This window comes from Suncus etruscus, chromosome 7 (assembly GCF_024139225.1).
Source record: "Suncus etruscus isolate mSunEtr1 chromosome 7, mSunEtr1.pri.cur, whole genome shotgun sequence".
In the NCBI taxonomy this organism is placed as follows: domain Eukaryota; kingdom Metazoa; phylum Chordata; class Mammalia; order Eulipotyphla; family Soricidae; genus Suncus; species Suncus etruscus.
The window spans coordinates 131,605,069-131,623,936 of NC_064854.1; the positions used below are offsets into that span (position 1 = coordinate 131,605,069).

At 42.6% G+C, this 18,868-nt stretch overlaps 2 protein-coding genes across 5 annotated transcripts in view; one reads left to right on the forward strand and one right to left on the reverse strand.

The window, feature by feature from the left end:
• Nucleotides 1-1,339: 1,339 nt before the first annotated feature.
• On the forward strand, nucleotides 1,340-5,675 carry KCTD6 (potassium channel tetramerization domain containing 6). Its single transcript, XM_049776210.1, has 2 exons — nucleotides 1,340-1,475; nucleotides 4,743-5,675. Exons 1-2 carry the CDS (start codon nucleotides 1,371-1,373, stop codon nucleotides 5,427-5,429), a joined length of 792 nt encoding a protein of 263 aa, XP_049632167.1. The 5' UTR covers nucleotides 1,340-1,370; the 3' UTR covers nucleotides 5,430-5,675.
• A 4,126-nt stretch (nucleotides 5,676-9,801) lies between these two features.
• ACOX2 (acyl-CoA oxidase 2) overlaps nucleotides 9,802-18,868 on the reverse strand; it is a 36,156-nt gene continuing 27,089 nt past the window's right edge. For all 4 annotated transcript variants that reach the window (XR_007497515.1, XM_049776185.1, XM_049776186.1 and 1 more), the window contains 2 exons: nucleotides 15,759-15,891; nucleotides 9,802-9,954 (listed from right to left, as the gene is read on the reverse strand). Coding sequence is in view for 3 of the 4 variants with exons in the window: in XM_049776185.1 (XP_049632142.1) it covers nucleotides 9,892-9,954; nucleotides 15,759-15,891 (196 nt within the window). In the remaining variant the exon portion in view is untranslated. The remainder of the gene's footprint in view (nucleotides 9,955-15,758; nucleotides 15,892-18,868) is intronic.

Below are 18,868 nucleotides of genomic sequence, written 5' to 3' on the forward strand. Positions count from 1 at the left end.
GGCCCAAGTGCCTTTGAATCGCAGATAAAAATAAATTCAAACCAGTATCATTCGGATCGGGGTGTTTATCATTGTATTAAGGCTGGTTCTTTGTAAATGCCAGAGAAATGACTTAAACAGATTTATATTTCTTTTTGTTCAACTTGTGCTCTAATAGTTTAACATGTAACTTGATTTTTATTTGTTTTGATACAGTAGAAAAGCATAATTTTTGGAATGTATAGCTTTTCTTATCTTATAAAATAAATACTATCCTGATGTATTTCTTTTGAAAACTGATACTAATATCTTGCTCTTTTGAGATTTTTTTTAGTTTGTATAACTGATGTGGGCGAAACTCTCCTCTTTCTCCCTGAAACAAACTTATTTCATGGTGGTGTTGGTGCTGCTGCTGTTGCCAGGGGTCAAAAACTCTTGCACCTCCCGCATTCCAGGCGTGTGCTGTACACAGTACATTTCCCTTGGCTTCAGCAGCCTTTTTGATAAGAATCTTTGATCAGTTCAGGGTAAGATTATAGAATTAATGATACTGTTCTTTGGGCCAGAGTGATAGATAGCACAGTAGTCGGGCGTTTGCCTTCAGCGCAGCTGACCTGGGATGGACCCGGGTTTGATTCCCAGCATCCCATATCGTCCCCCATGCCTGCCAGGAGCGATTTTTGAGCACAGAGCCAGGAGTAGCCCCCAAGCACCACCAACTGTGGCCCAACATCCCCCTCCCCCTCCCAAAAAACCTCACAAAAAATAAAATTGAATTTTCAATTTTAAAATTAAATTGACCTTCTTTTTGAATGACTTTTATTGTCCTTTTCTCTAAGTGCAGGATAATTTCCTGCAAACATTTTGAGGGGAGGATATATGTAGAGTGCCTTAAGGAAAAGTTTTTTTTGGAGGGGTTTGGATCACATCCAGTGCCACTCAGGGGTTACTCCTGGCTCTGTGTTCAGAAATCACTCCTGGCAGGCACGGTGGGGGTGGGGGGAATAGGGGATGCCGGGATTCGAACCACTGTCTATCCTGGATCGGCTGCTTGCTAGGCAAATGCCCTACTGCTGTGCTATCTCTCCGGCCCCATTAGGGAAATATTTTTTTAGACTTTTTCCCCCCTATAATTGCTTTATTTTTAATGTTGGGATTTTTGGGGGACACACCCCATATATGCTCAGGGTTACTCCTGGCACTACACTCAGGAATCACTCCTAGTGCTATTCAGAGGACCATATGGGTTGCAGGGTTCGAACCCGAGTTGGCCACATGCAAGGCAAGCGCCCTACCTGCTGTATTCTCTCTCCTCCACTCCTTTGCAGCTGATTGTAGTTGAGCAAAGATTTTTGCTATGTTGGGTATTAAGCCTTTCTGTGTTCAGCTACATGTGCTTATTGCATGTCTTTATTTCTTCTTTAAGGTTCCCTGGACCCTGGACTCCTGGGGACTCAGCACTGGAGCAGATGGATAATGGAGACTGGGGCTATATGGTGAGAGGCTTTTTTGGCAGATGCATTTTGAACACTGGCAAGTGATTTTTGTGTCTCTTTCCCTTCTCTTGTATACTTCCGCATCATAAAGTTTTCTAAGAATGAAAATTCTGGTGCTGGTGAGATAGACCAGATTTCTTTGCTTTTGGGAGCTCGTGGTTGGATCCCTGGCATGGCTTGGTCTCCTGACCAAACACTGATATCATTGGAAATAACCTCAGACCATTGCTGAATATGACCCAACAGAAAAAAAAGTAAAGCATTTGAATTTAGCACCCTTCTCCTCCCAACTTAGATGTAATTTTGGATCTTTTTCTTTGGTTTGATGAGGTTTTTTTGGTTTTTGTTTGGTTGTTTTTATTTTTGGCCACACCAGCTGTGCTCAGGTCTTATTCCTGGCTCTATGCCAGGGATTATTCCTGGTAGGTTTACGGGACCATATTGGGTGCCAGATATTTTACCGGCATCTGCTGCATCTAGGACAAGTGCCCTGACTATTGTATAATTTCTCTGGGGTTTGGTTTGGTGTTTTTATGTAAGCAAACTCAATGTAGACTCTTTGAGTAACTTTTTATGTGTGTATGTGAAGGAAGATAGTTTTGTTGAATGAAATTTGCTTAGGAAGATGTGGAGAGAGAGAGAGAGAGAAAGGGGGGGAGAGAGGAGAGAGAGAGGGGAGAGAGGAGCGAGAGAGGGGAGAGAGGAGAAAGAGAGAAGAAGAGGGAGAGAGAGGGGGAAATAGGAAGAGAGAGGAGAGAGAGAAGAGAGAGGAGAGAGGAGAGAGCGAGAGAGGGAATGAGGGAGAGGGGAGAGAGGAGAGAGGGGAGAGAGGAGAAAGAGAGAAGGAGAGGGACAGAGAGAGGGAAGAGAGAGAGGGAGAGAGGGGGGAGAAAGTGAAAGAGAGGGGAGAGAGAGAGAGAAAGAGAGAGAGAGAGAAAGAAAGAAAGAACAGGCTTCTCCAGAGTTGGAAAAAGCAAGCAAAGACAGACAAGCAAGTAAAATAGCATTTGAAAGAGAACACAGGCTTAAAGATAAATTTGCTTAGGAAGATGTTAAGAAAGGTGATGTGAAGAGAGAGAGAAAGAGGGAGAGAGAACACGAACACAGGCTTCTCCACAGACAGGCAAGGAAGATAGGTGTTTGAGGGAGAACACAGGCTTAAAGAGAAAGCCTCTCTGAGTAGTTTTATTTTCCCTTGCTTTTCATGTTGCCATGAAACTAAACGGTCAAGGTGCTGCTGTGTCTCCTGCTTGTACATTTTTTGGCAAGTGTTTTTTTTATTTTTCATTGATAAGATGTATTTATTTGCCTGGTACCTTAGTCTTGATTTTATTTTTCTCATGCTAAGGAGTGAACCTAAGCTTTCTTTATATAAACAAGCCAAGTTTATGCTCCACCATAAGCTGTGATCCCTGACCATTTCTGTGATTATTTATTATTATTATCATTACCATTATTATTTTTGCCACACTCAGCAGTGCTCAGGGCTTACTCCTGGCTCTGTTCTCAGGGATCACTCCTGGCAGGCTCGGGGGATCCATGTGGTGCCGGTGATCAAACCCAGGTCAGCGGTGTGCAAGGCAAGTACTTTACCTGATGTACTGTCACTCCAGTACCCTATTTATATATTTTAAAAATCTGACAGATATTGTTTTAACTTCTGTTTTTTTTATGGGGCCGGAGCGGTAACACAGTGAGTAGGGCATTGACTTGCACTCAAACCACCTGGTCTATATCCACATGGTCCCCTGAGCACTGCAGGAGCAATTCTTGAGTGCAGAGCTAGGAGTAATCCCTGAACACTGCCAGGTATGGCCTAAAAACAAAAAAAAATTTTTTTAATTATATATTTAAAAAAAAGGTTTTAAACTAATTTTAAAATATGTATTATTTAGAGCAGGGGTCCCCACACTTTTTAAACAGGGCCAATTCACTGTCTCTCAGACCATTGGGGGTCCTGGACTATAGTTAAAAAAAACTATGAACAAAGTCCTATGTATACTGCATATATCTTATTTTGAAGTAAGAAAAAAAGGGAACAAATACAATATTTAAAATGAAGAACGGTAAAATTAAATTAACAAGCTTAGCAGTATTTTAATGGGAACTACGGGCCTGCTTTTGGCGGGCCATAGTTTGAGGATCCCGAAACTCAGAGGAGGAGTTGAGAGACAGAGAAGGAGGGGAGTTAGGGCGTGTGGGCAGACACCCACACATGCACACTGCGGTCCTGGGCTGCTCAGCAGGATAGGCAGTGGCAGTGAAAACATCCAGAGGGCCGGATAAATGTCCTCAGTGGGCCACATAGAGATTGTGGGCCATAGTTTAAAGACCCCTGATTTAGAGGCTTGCTTCTCAGATTTAAAGGCCAGACATGACATTAATGTTTTCAAACAAAATACACTGTTATATTATTATGAAATTCGAGCTGCTCTTGACTCACAGGTATATGAGATTGTGTTGACTAAACTGTGTATTTTGGGCCAGAAAGTAAGATAGAATAGCAGGGAAGGCCTTTGCCTTGAACACAGCTGACCTGCATTTGATCCCTGGCAACACATATGGTCCCTTGAGCAACTCTAGTAGGTGTTCAAACAAATAAACTCTGCATGTGTGTATATATGTATATTTGAGCCACACCTAGCAGTGTGCTTAGGGCTTGCTCCTGGCTTTGTGCTCAGGGATTACTCCTGCCAGGCTTGGAGCACTGTATGGGGTGCTAGAGACTGAACCCATGTCAACTCTGTGCAAGGCAAGCACCTTATCTACTGAACTGTGCCTCTGGCCCCGAAACTATATTTTAACTTAGTATTGGCACGAACATTTTCATGATAAAACAAGGTCTGCATAGATTTTCATTTTATTTAGTGCCACACCCCACTGTAATCAGGGCTTACTCCTGGCTCTGCACGGTGGGGCTTGGGGGGACAATTCCCGGTGCCTGGGATTGAACTTGGGCCAGCCACGTGCAAGCCAAGTGTCTCACCCACTTTGCCATTGCTCAGGCTCTCATTTGTTTGTATGTTGTTTTTCGGTCCCACCCTGCTGTACCAGATGGAAACTATTGGCTTCTTGCTCTTGGTTCACACCTAGCAGTGTTTTGGGGGGCAATGCAGTGCCAGAGACACAACTGGGGGCTTCTGCATGTAAAGTATGTGTTCCAGTCTTCGACCTGTCTCCCTATATCCTTTAGGAATTTTCTAAATTTGTTAAAGCTGGGATTTTACATTTTTCAGATAACTGATCTTATTTCTTAAAAAATTTCAGATGACTGATCCAGTCACGTTAAATGTAGGTGGACATTTGTACACAACGTCTCTCACCACGTTAACTAGATACCCGGATTCCATGCTCGGAGTTATGTTTGGGGGCGACTTCCCCACGGCGCGAGACCCCCAGGGCAATTACTTCATCGATCGGGATGGACCTCTTTTTCGCTACGTCCTCAATTTCTTGAGAACTTCAGAGTTGACCCTGCCCCTGGATTTTAAAGAATTCGATCTGCTGAGGAAAGAAGCAGATTTTTACCAGATTGAGCCTCTGATCCAGTGTCTCAATGACCCTAAGCCCCTGTATCCTATGGATACTTTCGAAGAAGTCGTGGAGCTCTCGAGCACGCGGAAGCTGTCCAAGTACTCGAACCCTGTAGCCGTCATCATCACTCAGCTCACCATCACCACCAAGGTCCACTCCTTGCTAGAAGGCATCTCCAACTATTTCACCAAGTGGAACAAGCACATGATGGACACCAGAGATTGCCAGGTTTCCTTCACGTTCGGACCCTGTGACTATCACCAGGAAGTCTCTCTCCGGGTCCACCTGATGGAATACATCACCAAGCAAGGCTTTACGATTCGCAACACGCGAGTGCATCACATGAGCGAGCGGGCCAACGAGAACACGGTGGAGCACAACTGGACTTTCTGCAGGCTGGCCCGGAAGACAGACGACTGATCTCCAAACTTGGGAGAAGTTTCTGGAAACAGATTCTCCAGGAGATGAAAGAGACAGATTTAAAAAAAAAAAAAAAATCACACTGTGGGCTTATAAAAAAAATGTATTTATTTGAAGGCGTTAAGGACCAGAAGGTGTGTTAGTGGACTCCTGTATGTTTCGTTCTCTTCACCCGAGTATGCATGTGCCTGTTCAGAGCCTCCAAATACCTTTTTTATAAAAAGAACTCTGAAAATCATTATGGTATATATAATTTACCCTAACTGAGCTTTTTTTCCCCCCAAATTTGAGTGCTAAAATGATTACTGATTAGATAGCCCCTAATTTAACTAGAAGGCTGAAAACACATGAATGAACAAAGAATAAACAAAGTATGATATCTTTGAGAAAAAAAATCAAAACATCATCAGGGTGACCTAGTTCCATTAAGCAGTATTTAATATTAAAGGAATACTTTTCAATAATTTAAAGTACTTGTTAAGTACCGCTCTTTCCAGTTATGACAACTGTTCCTTTCTATGCATATAAATCAAGCAACCAAATATCGATAGCCATGGAAATGTCTGACTAGAAATATTTATATTGGATTCTGATTACAAAACGTCCCTCTGGTAGAAATCTTATGTCTTAAACCTGGTGCAGTATAATTCCCAAGTGTACTGTCTACCAGTAAAAGAAAATAAAACACCCTAATAAAAATGAAATACAAAAATCACGTTTGTATTTATTGATTGTTGTCATGGGGACAGTTGTATTACTTGTCTAATGTACACATTACTGTCTCGGTATATGCTGCTTATCTAGCACATATAGACTTGATTCAAGAGGGTGGACTTTCGGGCTTCGTGTTAATGAAATTTTTTTTTTGTTTTTGTTTTTGGGCCACACCCGGCGATGCTCAGGGGTTACTCCTGGCTGTCTGCTCAGAAATAGCTCCTGGCAGGCCAGGCATGGGGGACCCTATGGGACACCGGGATTCGAACCAACCACCTTTGGTCCTGGATCGGCTGCTTGTAAGGCAAACGCCGCTGTGCTATCTCTCCGGGCCCATGTGTTAATGAAATTTATTGTGTTTCATTGTGTCCTTGAAGCAGGGCTACCCTGAATGACTAGTTTTGTCTTTAAGTGCATTCATTGATCAAGTGAACATATAGTGTCTTGACAGATTTTTTCGGTGGGTGAGTAGTGTGCACATCTGGTGGTGCTCAGGGTTTGCTTTTGGCTCTGTACTCGGAGTTCACTCCTCGTAGGGGTCTGGGGACCAGATGGGATACTGGGGGTCAAACCCAGTTTTACCACATGTGGGCAAGCGCCCTTTCTTCCTATAATTCCGGCCCTACAGATTTTTTAAAAATAAGATTTAAGTAGAAGAAGACCTTCTTTAGTAGACCATCAGTTGGAATATGACCTATCCGATGTGTGTTGAGTACAGAGATAAACATTACCTCTGCCCCTTTATTTTCATATATTGCAGTGATCCACTATATATATTTATTTTGGGGGCCACACCCAGTGGTGCTCATGGGTTACTTATAGCTCCTATTTCCTACTCAGAAATTACTCCTGGCAGGCTCGGGGGGACCATATGGGCTGCCAGGGGTCAAACTTGAGTTGACCGAGTGCATGACAAATGCCCTATCTGCTGTGCTATCCTGCCCTGATCCACAGTATATTTTGTTTTGTTTTGGGGCCTATGGTCAGGTCTTACTCTTGACTTTGCACTTGGGATCACTCCTCACTGACCATGTGGGTGCCAGAGATTGAACACAGGACTACAAGCACTATACTATGCAAGGTAAGTACCATACCCACTGTACTATTTCTTCAGGCTCATAAGTGCTTTTATTATTAAATATTAGATTTATTTCTCAGAAGAAATAGAGTGAATGAAGATCTGGGGTATTTGTGTGTATATATATATGCTTTTATTCTTTCACTGTCTTATTATTTTGTGTAGTGTATTTGATTTCTGTTTTTTGTTTTTGTTTTGGGGCCACACTTGGTGATCCTCTGGCTGTTCTCTGAGAAAATTCTGAAATTCTTTGAAAGGATAATAAAAACACTTCTCTCTATCTTTCCTCATGTCTTTAAATTTTCACATTTCTCACACACACACACACACACACACACACACACACACACACACACACACACACACACACACACACACACACACACACACACAAACCCAACCCAAAAAACAATAAAAACTCTGAGAAGATTCTGAAATTCTTTGAAAGGATAATGAAAACACTTCTCTCTATCTTTCCTCATGTCTTTAAATCTTCACATTTCACACACACACACACACACACACACACACACACACACACACACCCCAATGAAAACACTTCTCTATCTTTCCTCATGTCTTTAAATTTTCACATTACAATTACACACACACACACACACACATACACACACACACACGTATAATCTTTTTTTGCCACATCCGAAGGCGCTCAGGCATTACTCCTGACTCTGCACTCATAAATTGCTCCCGGCAGGCTAGGGACCATATGGGATTCCAGGATTGAACCCGGGTCCTTCTTGGGTTGTCCACATGGTAAGGCAAATGCACTACTGCTGTGCTACCACTCCAGCCCAACCTGGTTTATAATCTATCATTACCTCAGTTCCACTGTTTACAAGTTAAAATCTCTTAATGTATTTTCTTTTAAATAATATCTTTATTTAAGCACCATGGTTACAAACATTTTTGTAGTTGGGTTTCAGTCATAAAGCGAACACCCCCTTCACCAATGGAACGTTCCCACCACCGATGCCCCCATCTCCTGCCTCCCTCACCCCCTTAATGTTATTTAAGGTTGTTATGATTTTAGTAAACATACGAGTATGAGACTTTCCCCAGCCCCCGTGGAAATTGTCTCCTATTTCAGTTGATCAGTGGTTAGCTAAAAACAAGCCAAAAAACCCCAAAGTAATAATTACAAAAGGTGACAGATGACAGAAACCTACCCATGTAGATGTCAGCTCAAGTTTAAGATTTTAGCCAAACAGTTTGTGGAAATGGGACTTCAGAATTTTGAAAATTCAAAATTTGTGAGCTATCTTCTTTGCTAAATTTATTGGAGTAAAGTTTGTTTTTGGTCAATTTTACCAGATTTTGAGTGTTTTATTTACTTGGGCAATTGAAATTTATATGAAAGTATGTAGTTTGCTTGTATTTGAGCCAGTTAATGTCCATTTTAATAATATTTTAAATAATTTTTATCATGGTAAGTTGATTTTAAAAATTGATGTTGAATTGTATTCTCAGGGGGTCTACATATTTTGGGGGGCCACACCCGGTGATGCTCAGGGGTTACTCTTTTTTTTTTTTGGTTTTTGGGCCACACCCGGTAACGCTCAGGGGTTACTCCTGGCTATGTGCTCAGAAGTTGCTCCTGGCTTGGGGGACTATATGGGACACCGGGGGATCGAACCACGGTCAGTCCAAGGCTAGCACAGGCAAGGCAGGCACCTTACCTTTAGCGCCACCGCCCGGCCCCATCAGGGGTTACTCTTGACTATGTGCTTAGAAATCGTTCCTGGCTTGGGGGACCACATGGGACGCCGGGGATGCCTTATCACTTGCATCACTGCTCCAGCCCCTCAGGGGGTCTACATTTTATTTAGATTATTCCAAGCAGAGTCACTTTTGGTTGAATAAGGGAAGTATGTGTCATTTTATACCAGTAGCTAAAATAAATATTTGCTAAAGATACAAACTGATAACTAATGTAGATCTAAAGCAAAACTCTGTCATTAAAATAGATGTTACAGATGCTACTGCCTTTCTGTTGTGGAAAATTTTAGGCATTCAAAGTGGAGAAATTAGTATGGATACATATCTATATCGATTGACCAGTTTCTCTTTTTCTTCTCATGGGTTATTTTGTAGTAAGTAAATCTCCATTTATTTATTTATTTATTTATTTATTTATTTATTTATTTATTTATTTACTTTTGGGACACATCTGGTGCTGCTTCGGGGTTACTCCTGGCTCTGAGATCAGAAATCACTTCTGGCAGGCTTGGGGGGACCCTATGGGATGCTGGGGATCGAACCCAGGTCTGCCATATGCAAGGCAAATGCCCTACCTCCTGTACTATCGCTTGGCCCTCCATGTTTCATCTGCTTCAGGTCTGTAAAGGATAATTACTCTACTTAAAAATATATAATTACGGGCCCGGAGAGATAGCACAGCGGCGTTTGCCTTGCAAGCAGCTGATCCAGGACCAAAGGTGGTTGGTTCGAATCCCGGTGTCCCATATGGTCCCCCGTGCCTGCCAGGAGCTATTTCTGAGCAGACAGCCAGGAGTAACCCCTGAGCACCGCCGGGTGTGGCCCAAAAAAAAAATATATATATATAATTACATACATTGAAATTTTGATAATGACTTGTCTGCCATTGTACCATCATCACATAGTGGTGGATCTTGAATGCTGTCAATTGCTTCATAACTTGGATCTCCAGTTTTGTAATAGTGGTCTTAAATATTTCTCATAGGCAGAGTTCCCCTGTTTGTAGAAAGAAGAACATTATTAAGATGACATTCATGACAGGATTACTGCTTTTACTTTCAAAAATGTGACATTACATAAGAGTCTTAATTTTTTCAAATTAATTTTTAAATTCATGTTGTGTGAACATATGGAGAGCAACTTTCCCAAAGGGCAGCCTGCCTTTTCTCATGCAGATTTTATTTGTGGATGCAGGTAGTCAATTAAAAAAAAACAGCTTATTTTTTGCCTTTGGAATTCAATACAAATAGAAGAGTTGACTTTTTGAGGTCTTTTAAACTGAGCAGGAACCTAGAGCAAGATGCCAGGAGTGGAATAAGGTAAGCAGTATTAGTCTTACAGATTATTCCCATTGTCCTTGAAAGTAATGTGTCTTTCCTTTATATCTTTCTCTAGCCTCATCTTTTTTTTTTTTTTTTTTTTTTTTGGTTTTGGTTTTTGGGACATACTCGGCAGCACTCAGGGGTCACTCCTGGCTCTACGCTTAGAAATTGCAGGCTCGGGGGACCATATGGGATGCCGGGATTTGAACCACCATCCTTCTGCATGCAAGGACAATGCCCTTCCTCCATGCTATCTCTCCGGTTCCTAGCTTCGTCTTTTATAATATTTATTCATTTCCTTTTCTTGCCTAGCCAGTTTAAAATGGTAAACTTCCAGAAGATGAGATCTGTGCTTTTTGCTCTTCAGTCACTGTACCACAGTACCTAGAAGCATTTTTGGCACACAACATATACTCAACAAATACTTGTTAAATGTTAAGTGGATCAGTCGAAGTAAGTGTTTAATCCATTTAGCCACTTTGTAGACATATTTTGATGATAAAATAATTGCGGGGAATTTTGATTCTTGTTTCGCATTTCTTGATGTTTTCTTCACAGCATGCATCTATAGAAAATCACTTAAGCACTCAGATGGGCACGAGGAACAGCTTTTTGCAGTTAATTTTGGAGAAATTGACTTAAAATAGCATCTAAATCGGGGGGAAAACTGAAAAGCATATGCTATGGGCAGAGTAAATATAGGAAAATGAGTGCATCATCTTATCATGGGCAAAACTTTCCACATAACCTGCCCTATATAGAGGAGACTGTCTCGTGTTCCAAGACATTTAATTTAGAATAGCACTTTTTAGTAGAAATATAGGCTCATTAGTTCTTTTGTATCTACAAGGCATGTTTCAGTGTAGTTGTTTTAATTTATTTGAAATGCCTGCATTGTGTCTTCGTACAAATGAGGAAAAATGTCTCAGTTCAGTTTTGAGATTATGTGCAGCAGATTAGAAAAACATACCCTAAAAGTGCTGTTTCTGATGGTTTCTGTAGGAGCTAGAAATACAAGATTTATGTGACTGTATTTGAAGACAACCATGTGCCATTTTAGCTATCTGGAAATAAATATTCCATTTGTAGCCTCACATTCATAAATTACTGTGTACAGAAGAGCCAGCACATATTCTCTCTCTCTCATTGGTGAGTTTAGTTGAAAAATGATTAAAATATAAATTACTGTAAAAAGAAGAGCCAACACACACGGAATCAGGACCTAGGATTTCCTGGAATTCTTAGTTAAAAAATAAAAGGTCAGGGGCCGGAGAGATAGCATGGAGGTAGGGCATTTGCCTTTCATGCAGGAGGTCATCGGTTCGAATCTCAGTGTCCCATATGGTCCCCTCTGCCTGCCTGCCAGGAGCAATTTCTGAGCCTGGAGCCAGGAATAACCCCTGAGCACTACTGGGTGTGACCCAAAAACCAAAAAAAAAAAAAAAAAAAAAAAATAAAAGGTCATTTTCCATAATGTTTTCCATAAAGGCTGGACTAGACGGCATTCCCACCAGCAGTGAATGGTTATGGAAAACAATATGGAGATTCCTCAAAAAACTGGAAATTGTGCTCCCATATGCTCCAGCTATACCACTTCTAGGGATATACTCTAGGAACACAAAAATACATTTAAAAAATCCCTTCCTCGGACCCGGAGAGATAGCACAGCGGCGTTTGCCTTGCAAGAAGCCGATCTAGGACCAAAGGTGGTTGGTTTGAATCCCGGCGTCCCATATGGTCCCCCGTGCCTGCCAGGAGCTATTTCTGAGCAGACAACCAGGAGTAATCCCTGAGCACCACCGGGTGTGGCCCAAAAACCAAAAAAATAAAAAATAAAAAATAAATCCCTTCCTCACACCTATATTCATTGCAGCGCTATTTACAATAGTCAGACTATGGAAACAACCCAGATGCCCTACAACAGATGAGTGGCTAAAGAAACTGTGGTCCATATACACAATGGAATATTATGCAGCCATCAGGAGAGATGAAGTCATGAAATTCTATTTGTGGATGGACATGGAAACTATTATGCTGAGTGAAATAAGGTAGAGGGAGAGAGAGACACAGAGAATAGTCTCACTCATCTATGGGTTTTAAGAAAAGGACATTAGTGTAATAATGCTCAGAGACAATAATGCTCAGATGAGGGCTGGAAGGACGGGCTCTAGATGTGAAGCTCACCACAAAGAGTGGTGAGTGTAGTTAGATGACTACACTATCATGACAAGGTTAATGAGTGAGAGAAGTAGAATGCCTGTCTCGAATATGGGCAGGAAGTTGGGGAGGAGGGAGATGGGGGCATTGGTGGTGGGAATGTTGCACTGGTGATGGGGGGGTGTTCTGTTTATGACTGAAACCCACTACAGTCACGCTTAAATAAGGTTTTATTAAAAAAATAAAAAAGAAGGTCGAAGTTAGTATTTTTGTTTGTTTGTTTGTTTTTGGGCCACACCAGGCAGCACTCTGGGTTGCTCCTGGCTCTGTGCTCAGAAATCGCTCTTGGCAGTTTGGGGAACCACATGGGATGGGGAATCAAACCCAGGTCTGTCCTGGGTCCGCTGCGTGCAAGACAAATACCCTACCACTGTGCTATCTCTCTGGCCCAGAAGTTAGTCTTTTCAAATAGGATTAAAGGAGCTGGCATGATAATACAGGGGGTAAGGTACTTGTCTTGTATGCAGCCAACCCAGTGTCTCCTACAGTACCCCATCACTGCCAGGAGTACTTCCTGAATGCAGAGCCAAACATAACCACTGACTATTGCAGGGTGTAGCTCAAAACCCAATACAAAGGTGAGGGGTTAGAAACAAAGTTAACACACACACACACACACACACACACACACACACACGCACGCACACACACACGCACACACACACGCACACACACACATATACACCCCTTATACTAGTGAATCAGGACTTGGCAGATTTCCTTGAGCTGTTGGTGAAAGAAAGGCTCGAGCTCTGTGTGTCAGCATTTCCTGACAGCTGTTGTAGCATGGTTTTTCTTTGGAGCACCAAACGTTGTATATCTTTTGATGGGAAAAGCTTATTTGGAGTGGCAGATTGCTGACTTTTTCTGTTAAAAAGTTGAAAGCCAATGATCAGGAAAAGCAACACTAGAAGTAGTTTAGCTGTACTAAGCAGTGAATGTAGTTATTTGGGTCACACTGCAGTGCTGGGACTGGTGGTGGACAGCTGGCGAGGCAGGCGCTGTGGGGATTATGCAGCCAGCTCCAGTGGCTGAAACTGGGCCTCCTACATGCACTACAAGGAGTCCTGGGCCAGAGAGATAGCACAGTGGGAGGTGCTTGCCTTGCACAAACAAACTGGTTTAATCCCCAGCATCCAGTATGGTTCCCCCAAACACCACCAGGAGCATACCACCAGCATTTCGGGGTGTGGTATAATAGTCAAACAAAAACAAAAACATGCAGTCCTCCTCTTGAGCTATCTCCCTAACCCTAATTATTTATTGTTTTTTGGACTTTATTGGGTGGTGTTTTGGGTTAACTCCTGGTTTTGCGTTTAGGGATTAGATCTGGACAGCTTCAGGGGACCATATGTGGTGCATCTGAATGGGCTGGGTGCATGCAAGGCAAAAGCGCTATCTGCTGTGCTCTCTGGCTCTCATACCTTCCTTTTTTTTGTTTTTGTTTTTGTTTTTGGTTTTTGTTTTTGGGTCACACCAGCAGCACTCAGGGGTTACTCCTGGCTCTATGCTCAGATACCGCTCCAGGCAGGCTTGGGGGTGGGGGTGGTGGTGGGAGTGGTGGCATATGGGATGCCGGGATTCGAACCACCGTCCTGCGTCTAAGGCAAATGCCTTACCACTGTGCTATCTCTCCAGACCCTCTCATACCTTCCTTTTAAAGAAAAAAAGAGTATTTAGAGTTGGAGAGATAGTGCAGTGAGTAAAGTATGTTTGTCTTACAGCTGACCCAGGGAACCAGCACATGGTTTCCTGAGCCCTACCAGGAATGATCTCTGAGCACAGAAAAAAAATTCTTTATATATTGTGGTTGTTTTTGTGGGAGGTGGTCTCACCCCCTCGTGCTTGTAGGCCATATGATATTGAGGATGGAACTCATGTTTTATATGTGTAAGGCACTTGATTCATATCCCTAACCTTATAACAGACTTTTAGGTGAGTTGTTTGTATTTGCCTGTTGAGTTAGAAGGACAACTTTATAGAGACTGGGAATAGCAAAATGGGGTGGTCTTCTATTGGACAACCATCTTGATGGGGAGGGAGAGTGGCTGATGAGGTTATAACTAGATAATGTTATATAAAGATATAAAAGGTTAAGAGCAAGTCTAACACCATGTTAAGTGTGAATAAAAGCCAGAGAGCTGTCAATTTGATGTGGCGTTAAGACACCTTTTCTGAAATTTGACCTAAGTGGTAAAAAAAAAAAAAATAGCTTCAGCATCTGAATAACAACATAGTTGCACTACAAGACATCTTTTTTTCACTACAAAACTTTAGAAGGGGGCCCGGAAAATAGTACAACGGGTAGAGAGAGAGCCCTTGCCTGCATTTAGCCAACCTGGATTCAATCCCTGGCTACCACATATGGTCCCCTGCCACCTGCCAGGAGTGAGTCCTGAGTGCAGAGCCTGGGATGAGCCCTGAGCACCACTGTGTGTGATCCATAATAACCTTTAGAAAGTGTGTACCTAGATTTGTTGTGTAAGATAGCTTTGCTTTAATCTATTATTGCTAGTAAATGCTGGTTCCCCAAATTCTACTCGTTCACTCACTCATTCATTCCAGTAAGACATTCATTGACATTTGTCGTTTTTCTTAGTGAGGTCTGAGATCCTGAGATCCTGGCTCTGGTTGTTAGGATCGACGGCCTCTTCCTCTCTGCTAATTAACTTTTCACTGAAACCCTTTTCATATTTAATTATCTATGTTCAAGGCATTCATCTTACCACTGTGCCTCTCAAAATATTTTTGTTTTTTTTTGTTTTTTTTTGGGGGGGGGGTTTGGGCCACACCCAGTAACGCTCAGGGGTTACTCCTGGCTATGTGCTCAGAAGTTGCTCCTGGCTTGGGGGACCATATGGGACACCGGGGGATCGAACCGCGGTCCGTCCAAGGCTAGCGCAGGCAAGGCAGGCACCTTACCTTCAGCGCCACCGCCCGGCCCTCTCAAAATATTTTAAACAGATGTGCTATATCTAATGGTTTCCAACATAATGGGAATCAATCAAAATGAGGAAAATAGAGATGCTTTTTCTTCTTGTTCACTGTACATACAATAAAAAAAAAAAAACAAAAAATTATTGGGACTAGAATGGGCTTGCTCAGGGGTTGCTCTTGGCTCTGCAGTCAGGAATCACTCCCAGTGATGGGGGGCTCATATGGGATGCAGGGGGTTGAACCCAGGTCAACAAGGACCAAATCCACAGTACTCTCTCCCCAGCCCCTCTTCATAGAACTTATAACTGTGGTTTTCTCAGTTACCTTAGTGTTGGTTGGTGACCTCTGGGCCCACTGGAACAGTCGTTCATAGACATTTCCATCATAACAGCCAAGTGCTGAATTTAGACTCTGATCCGTGAAGTCAAAAGCATCTGTTAACAAGATGGCGTCCTTCCTGAGAGAGAAAACAGTCATATTTTATTTTTCTTAGCTATTTATTTATTTTTAGCATTCTGTCCCCCTTCATTGTTGTTCGTGCTGCCCAGACAGGGAGCTGCAAATATTGTAACTGTGGTATCTGCCAAGGAGTTTCCCATCAGGTTTTGGTGCTCTCACACTTGCTGCAGTACTCACTGCGGCTCTAGAGTCTAGTGTTTCCACTTGTGCTTCCCAAGGGCTGCATTCTTGGTCCAGACAGACAAATTGTGTTTTCTGGGACTCCAGCATGTGTTCACCAGAACAGCACATTTCCCCGCTAAGTGCTTACACATCTTGGTTAGTGCTCACGGGAGTGGGATGGGGTTCGGGGTGTCACTCTCCTTTTTTGTGATGCTTACACACACCTGGCCACAGTTGAGCCAGAAGCTGCTTAAGGAGATTGTAAACAGCAGAGCTGCCAGGACTCAAATGATGGGGCTGCCAGAATTGCAGGTGGTGGAACAGGAATACTGGAGATTTGGATTGCAAGGTACTCTGAGCCGATATGCTCTTCTGATCCCAGCATTTTTTTGTTTTGGGGCCACATCCTGCCGTGCTCAGAGGTTGCTCCTGGCTCTGCACTCCTGAGGACCATATGGGATGCTCAGAGGATCATATGGGGTGCTGGGGATCGAACCTGGGCCAGCCCCAGTGGGCCACGTGCAAGGCAAATGCCCGATGCTGTCTATCGCAGCATTTTGTAATTCATTGCTTTTATGAATCTAATCTAATCTAATCTAATCGAAATGGCAAATAACACCTAATTATAATACCTTTTTCTTTTTCATGTGCTGGGAATTAAACTCAGTGCCTCAAATTCTCCATAGCTGAGCCACAATCCTTGGTCCTTAATTTCAAAAGTTTTAGGGGCTGGAGAGATAGTACAGCCTTGCACATGGCCAAGCTGGGTTTGACCCCTGTCACCACAAATGGTCCCTCAAGCCCCGCCAGGAGTGATCCCTAAGTGCAGGGTCAGGAATTAGCCTTGAGTACTACTTAGTGTGGGCCCCCAAAACAAACAAACAAAAATAACAAAAAATAGTCTTTAGTAGCTGGTGAGATGATATAGCAGGCACAGAACTTGCCTTTTTCAATATCCAACATCACATATGGTTCCCTGTGCACCATCAGTAGTAACCTAAGCACAGCCTATTGTGATCCCTCAAACCTCCCAAAATAAATACAAATATTTTTGGCCCAAGCTGCATATGCACAGTATAAAAAAATAAGTCATTTTTAAAGGCTTTTCAGTTTCTTAGTTTTGATTTTGGGCCATACCCGGTGACACTTGGGTTACTCCTGGCTATGTGCTCAGAAATCGCTCCTGGCTTGGGGGACCATATGGGACACCAGGGATTGGTTAGCCGCATGCAAGGCAAATGCCCTATAGCTGCTCTATCGCTCAGGCCCCATGGCTTTTCAGTTTTTGGTTTATTTATTTATTTTTTTTTGGTTTATTATTTTTTTTGGGGGGCCACACCCGGCAGTGCTCAGGGGTTACTCCTGGCTGTCTGCTCAGAAATAGCTCCTGGCAGGCATGGGGGGACCATATGGGACACCGGGATTCGAACCAACCACCTTAGGTGGTTGCAAGGCAAACACCGCTGTGAGATTCTCCGGGCCCGGCTTTTCAGTTTTAATCACCATATCCTTTGTCTCTCATTTCCATTCCTACCACCATCATTTACATTTTTCCTGTTGATACTTTTGTATTTATGAAGGTTAATATCAAATAATTAGAGACAGAATAACCTGTGTGCATTCTGAATTATCTTATTTGTACTCATTTGTATTGTTACTTCTTGCTTATTCAGGTTGAGGTATTATCTAGTGGCGCTCTAGTGCAAAAGACAACGTTTATTTTTGGTACTCTCTCCTCACCCCTACCTAGCATCCTGCCTCCCACCCCACCCCAGTGCTCCTTCCCCTTGGCTTTCCTGCTTCCTGATACAATTGGCTGGGCTAATAGTGCTCACACAATTATACTCTTATGACTGTATGTATCCTGTCTATTATGACTATATATATATCCTGTCCACAGCTGAGCCATGTTCTCACCACATTTCATTACAGTAATCTACTTACTTCTAAGCTCAGTCTTTCTACTCTCAACACGCCTGTCATAAATTCTTAGGGATGTTAGCATTTACGTGGCTCTTCTCCTCCTTCTCCTTCTCCTTCTCCTTCTCCTTCTCCTTCTCCTTCTCCTCCTCCTCCTCCTCCTCCTCCTCCTCCTCCTCTTCCTCCTCTTCCTCCTTCTTCTTCTTTTTGGTTTTTGAGTCACACCCGACAGTGCTCAGGGGTTACTCCTGGCTCTAGGCTCAGAAATTGCTCCTGGCAGACTCGGGGGAACATGTGAGCTGCCGGGATTCGAACCACCAACCTTCTGCATGCAAAGCAAATGCCTTATCTCCTTGCTGTCTCTTTGGCCCCAAACGTGGCTGTTCTTTTAAAATGTAGTTTCGTAGTTCCTGAATCTTCTGCATTGACCTGAATCTGTAGTTTTCCCTTGTTATTCGCTGCCAAGATTACACAGTAGGACTTTATCCATAACCTCAGCCATGTACTATTTATTGCCTCCTGCCTTAGTTGTTGTTGTTTTGTTTTGTTCTTGTTTTGCTATACCAGGTAACTCTTTGTTTCCTGCCTTTTTAGCTTACTCCCACTAGTATTCTGATTCCTTTTGTTTGGTTTTAGCCTCTAGTATTTTGATTTTTACAATTTTTCCTCTCTTTCCAAGTAACAAGTTGTTTTATTTTAACTTATTGAAGGAAGTGTTAAGAAGCTTTGCTTCCTTTTCAGCAAAATGTTTAATATGCAATCATCTTCTTTCTTAGCTCCCATTTCACAAAGCATTTGAGGTGACTTGGATACTATTTTAATCTTTTCTGGATGTCCCTTTATCCTCATAATGAGGTGCTTTTCAGGTAGAGCTGTTTGTAGTTCTCCGACCC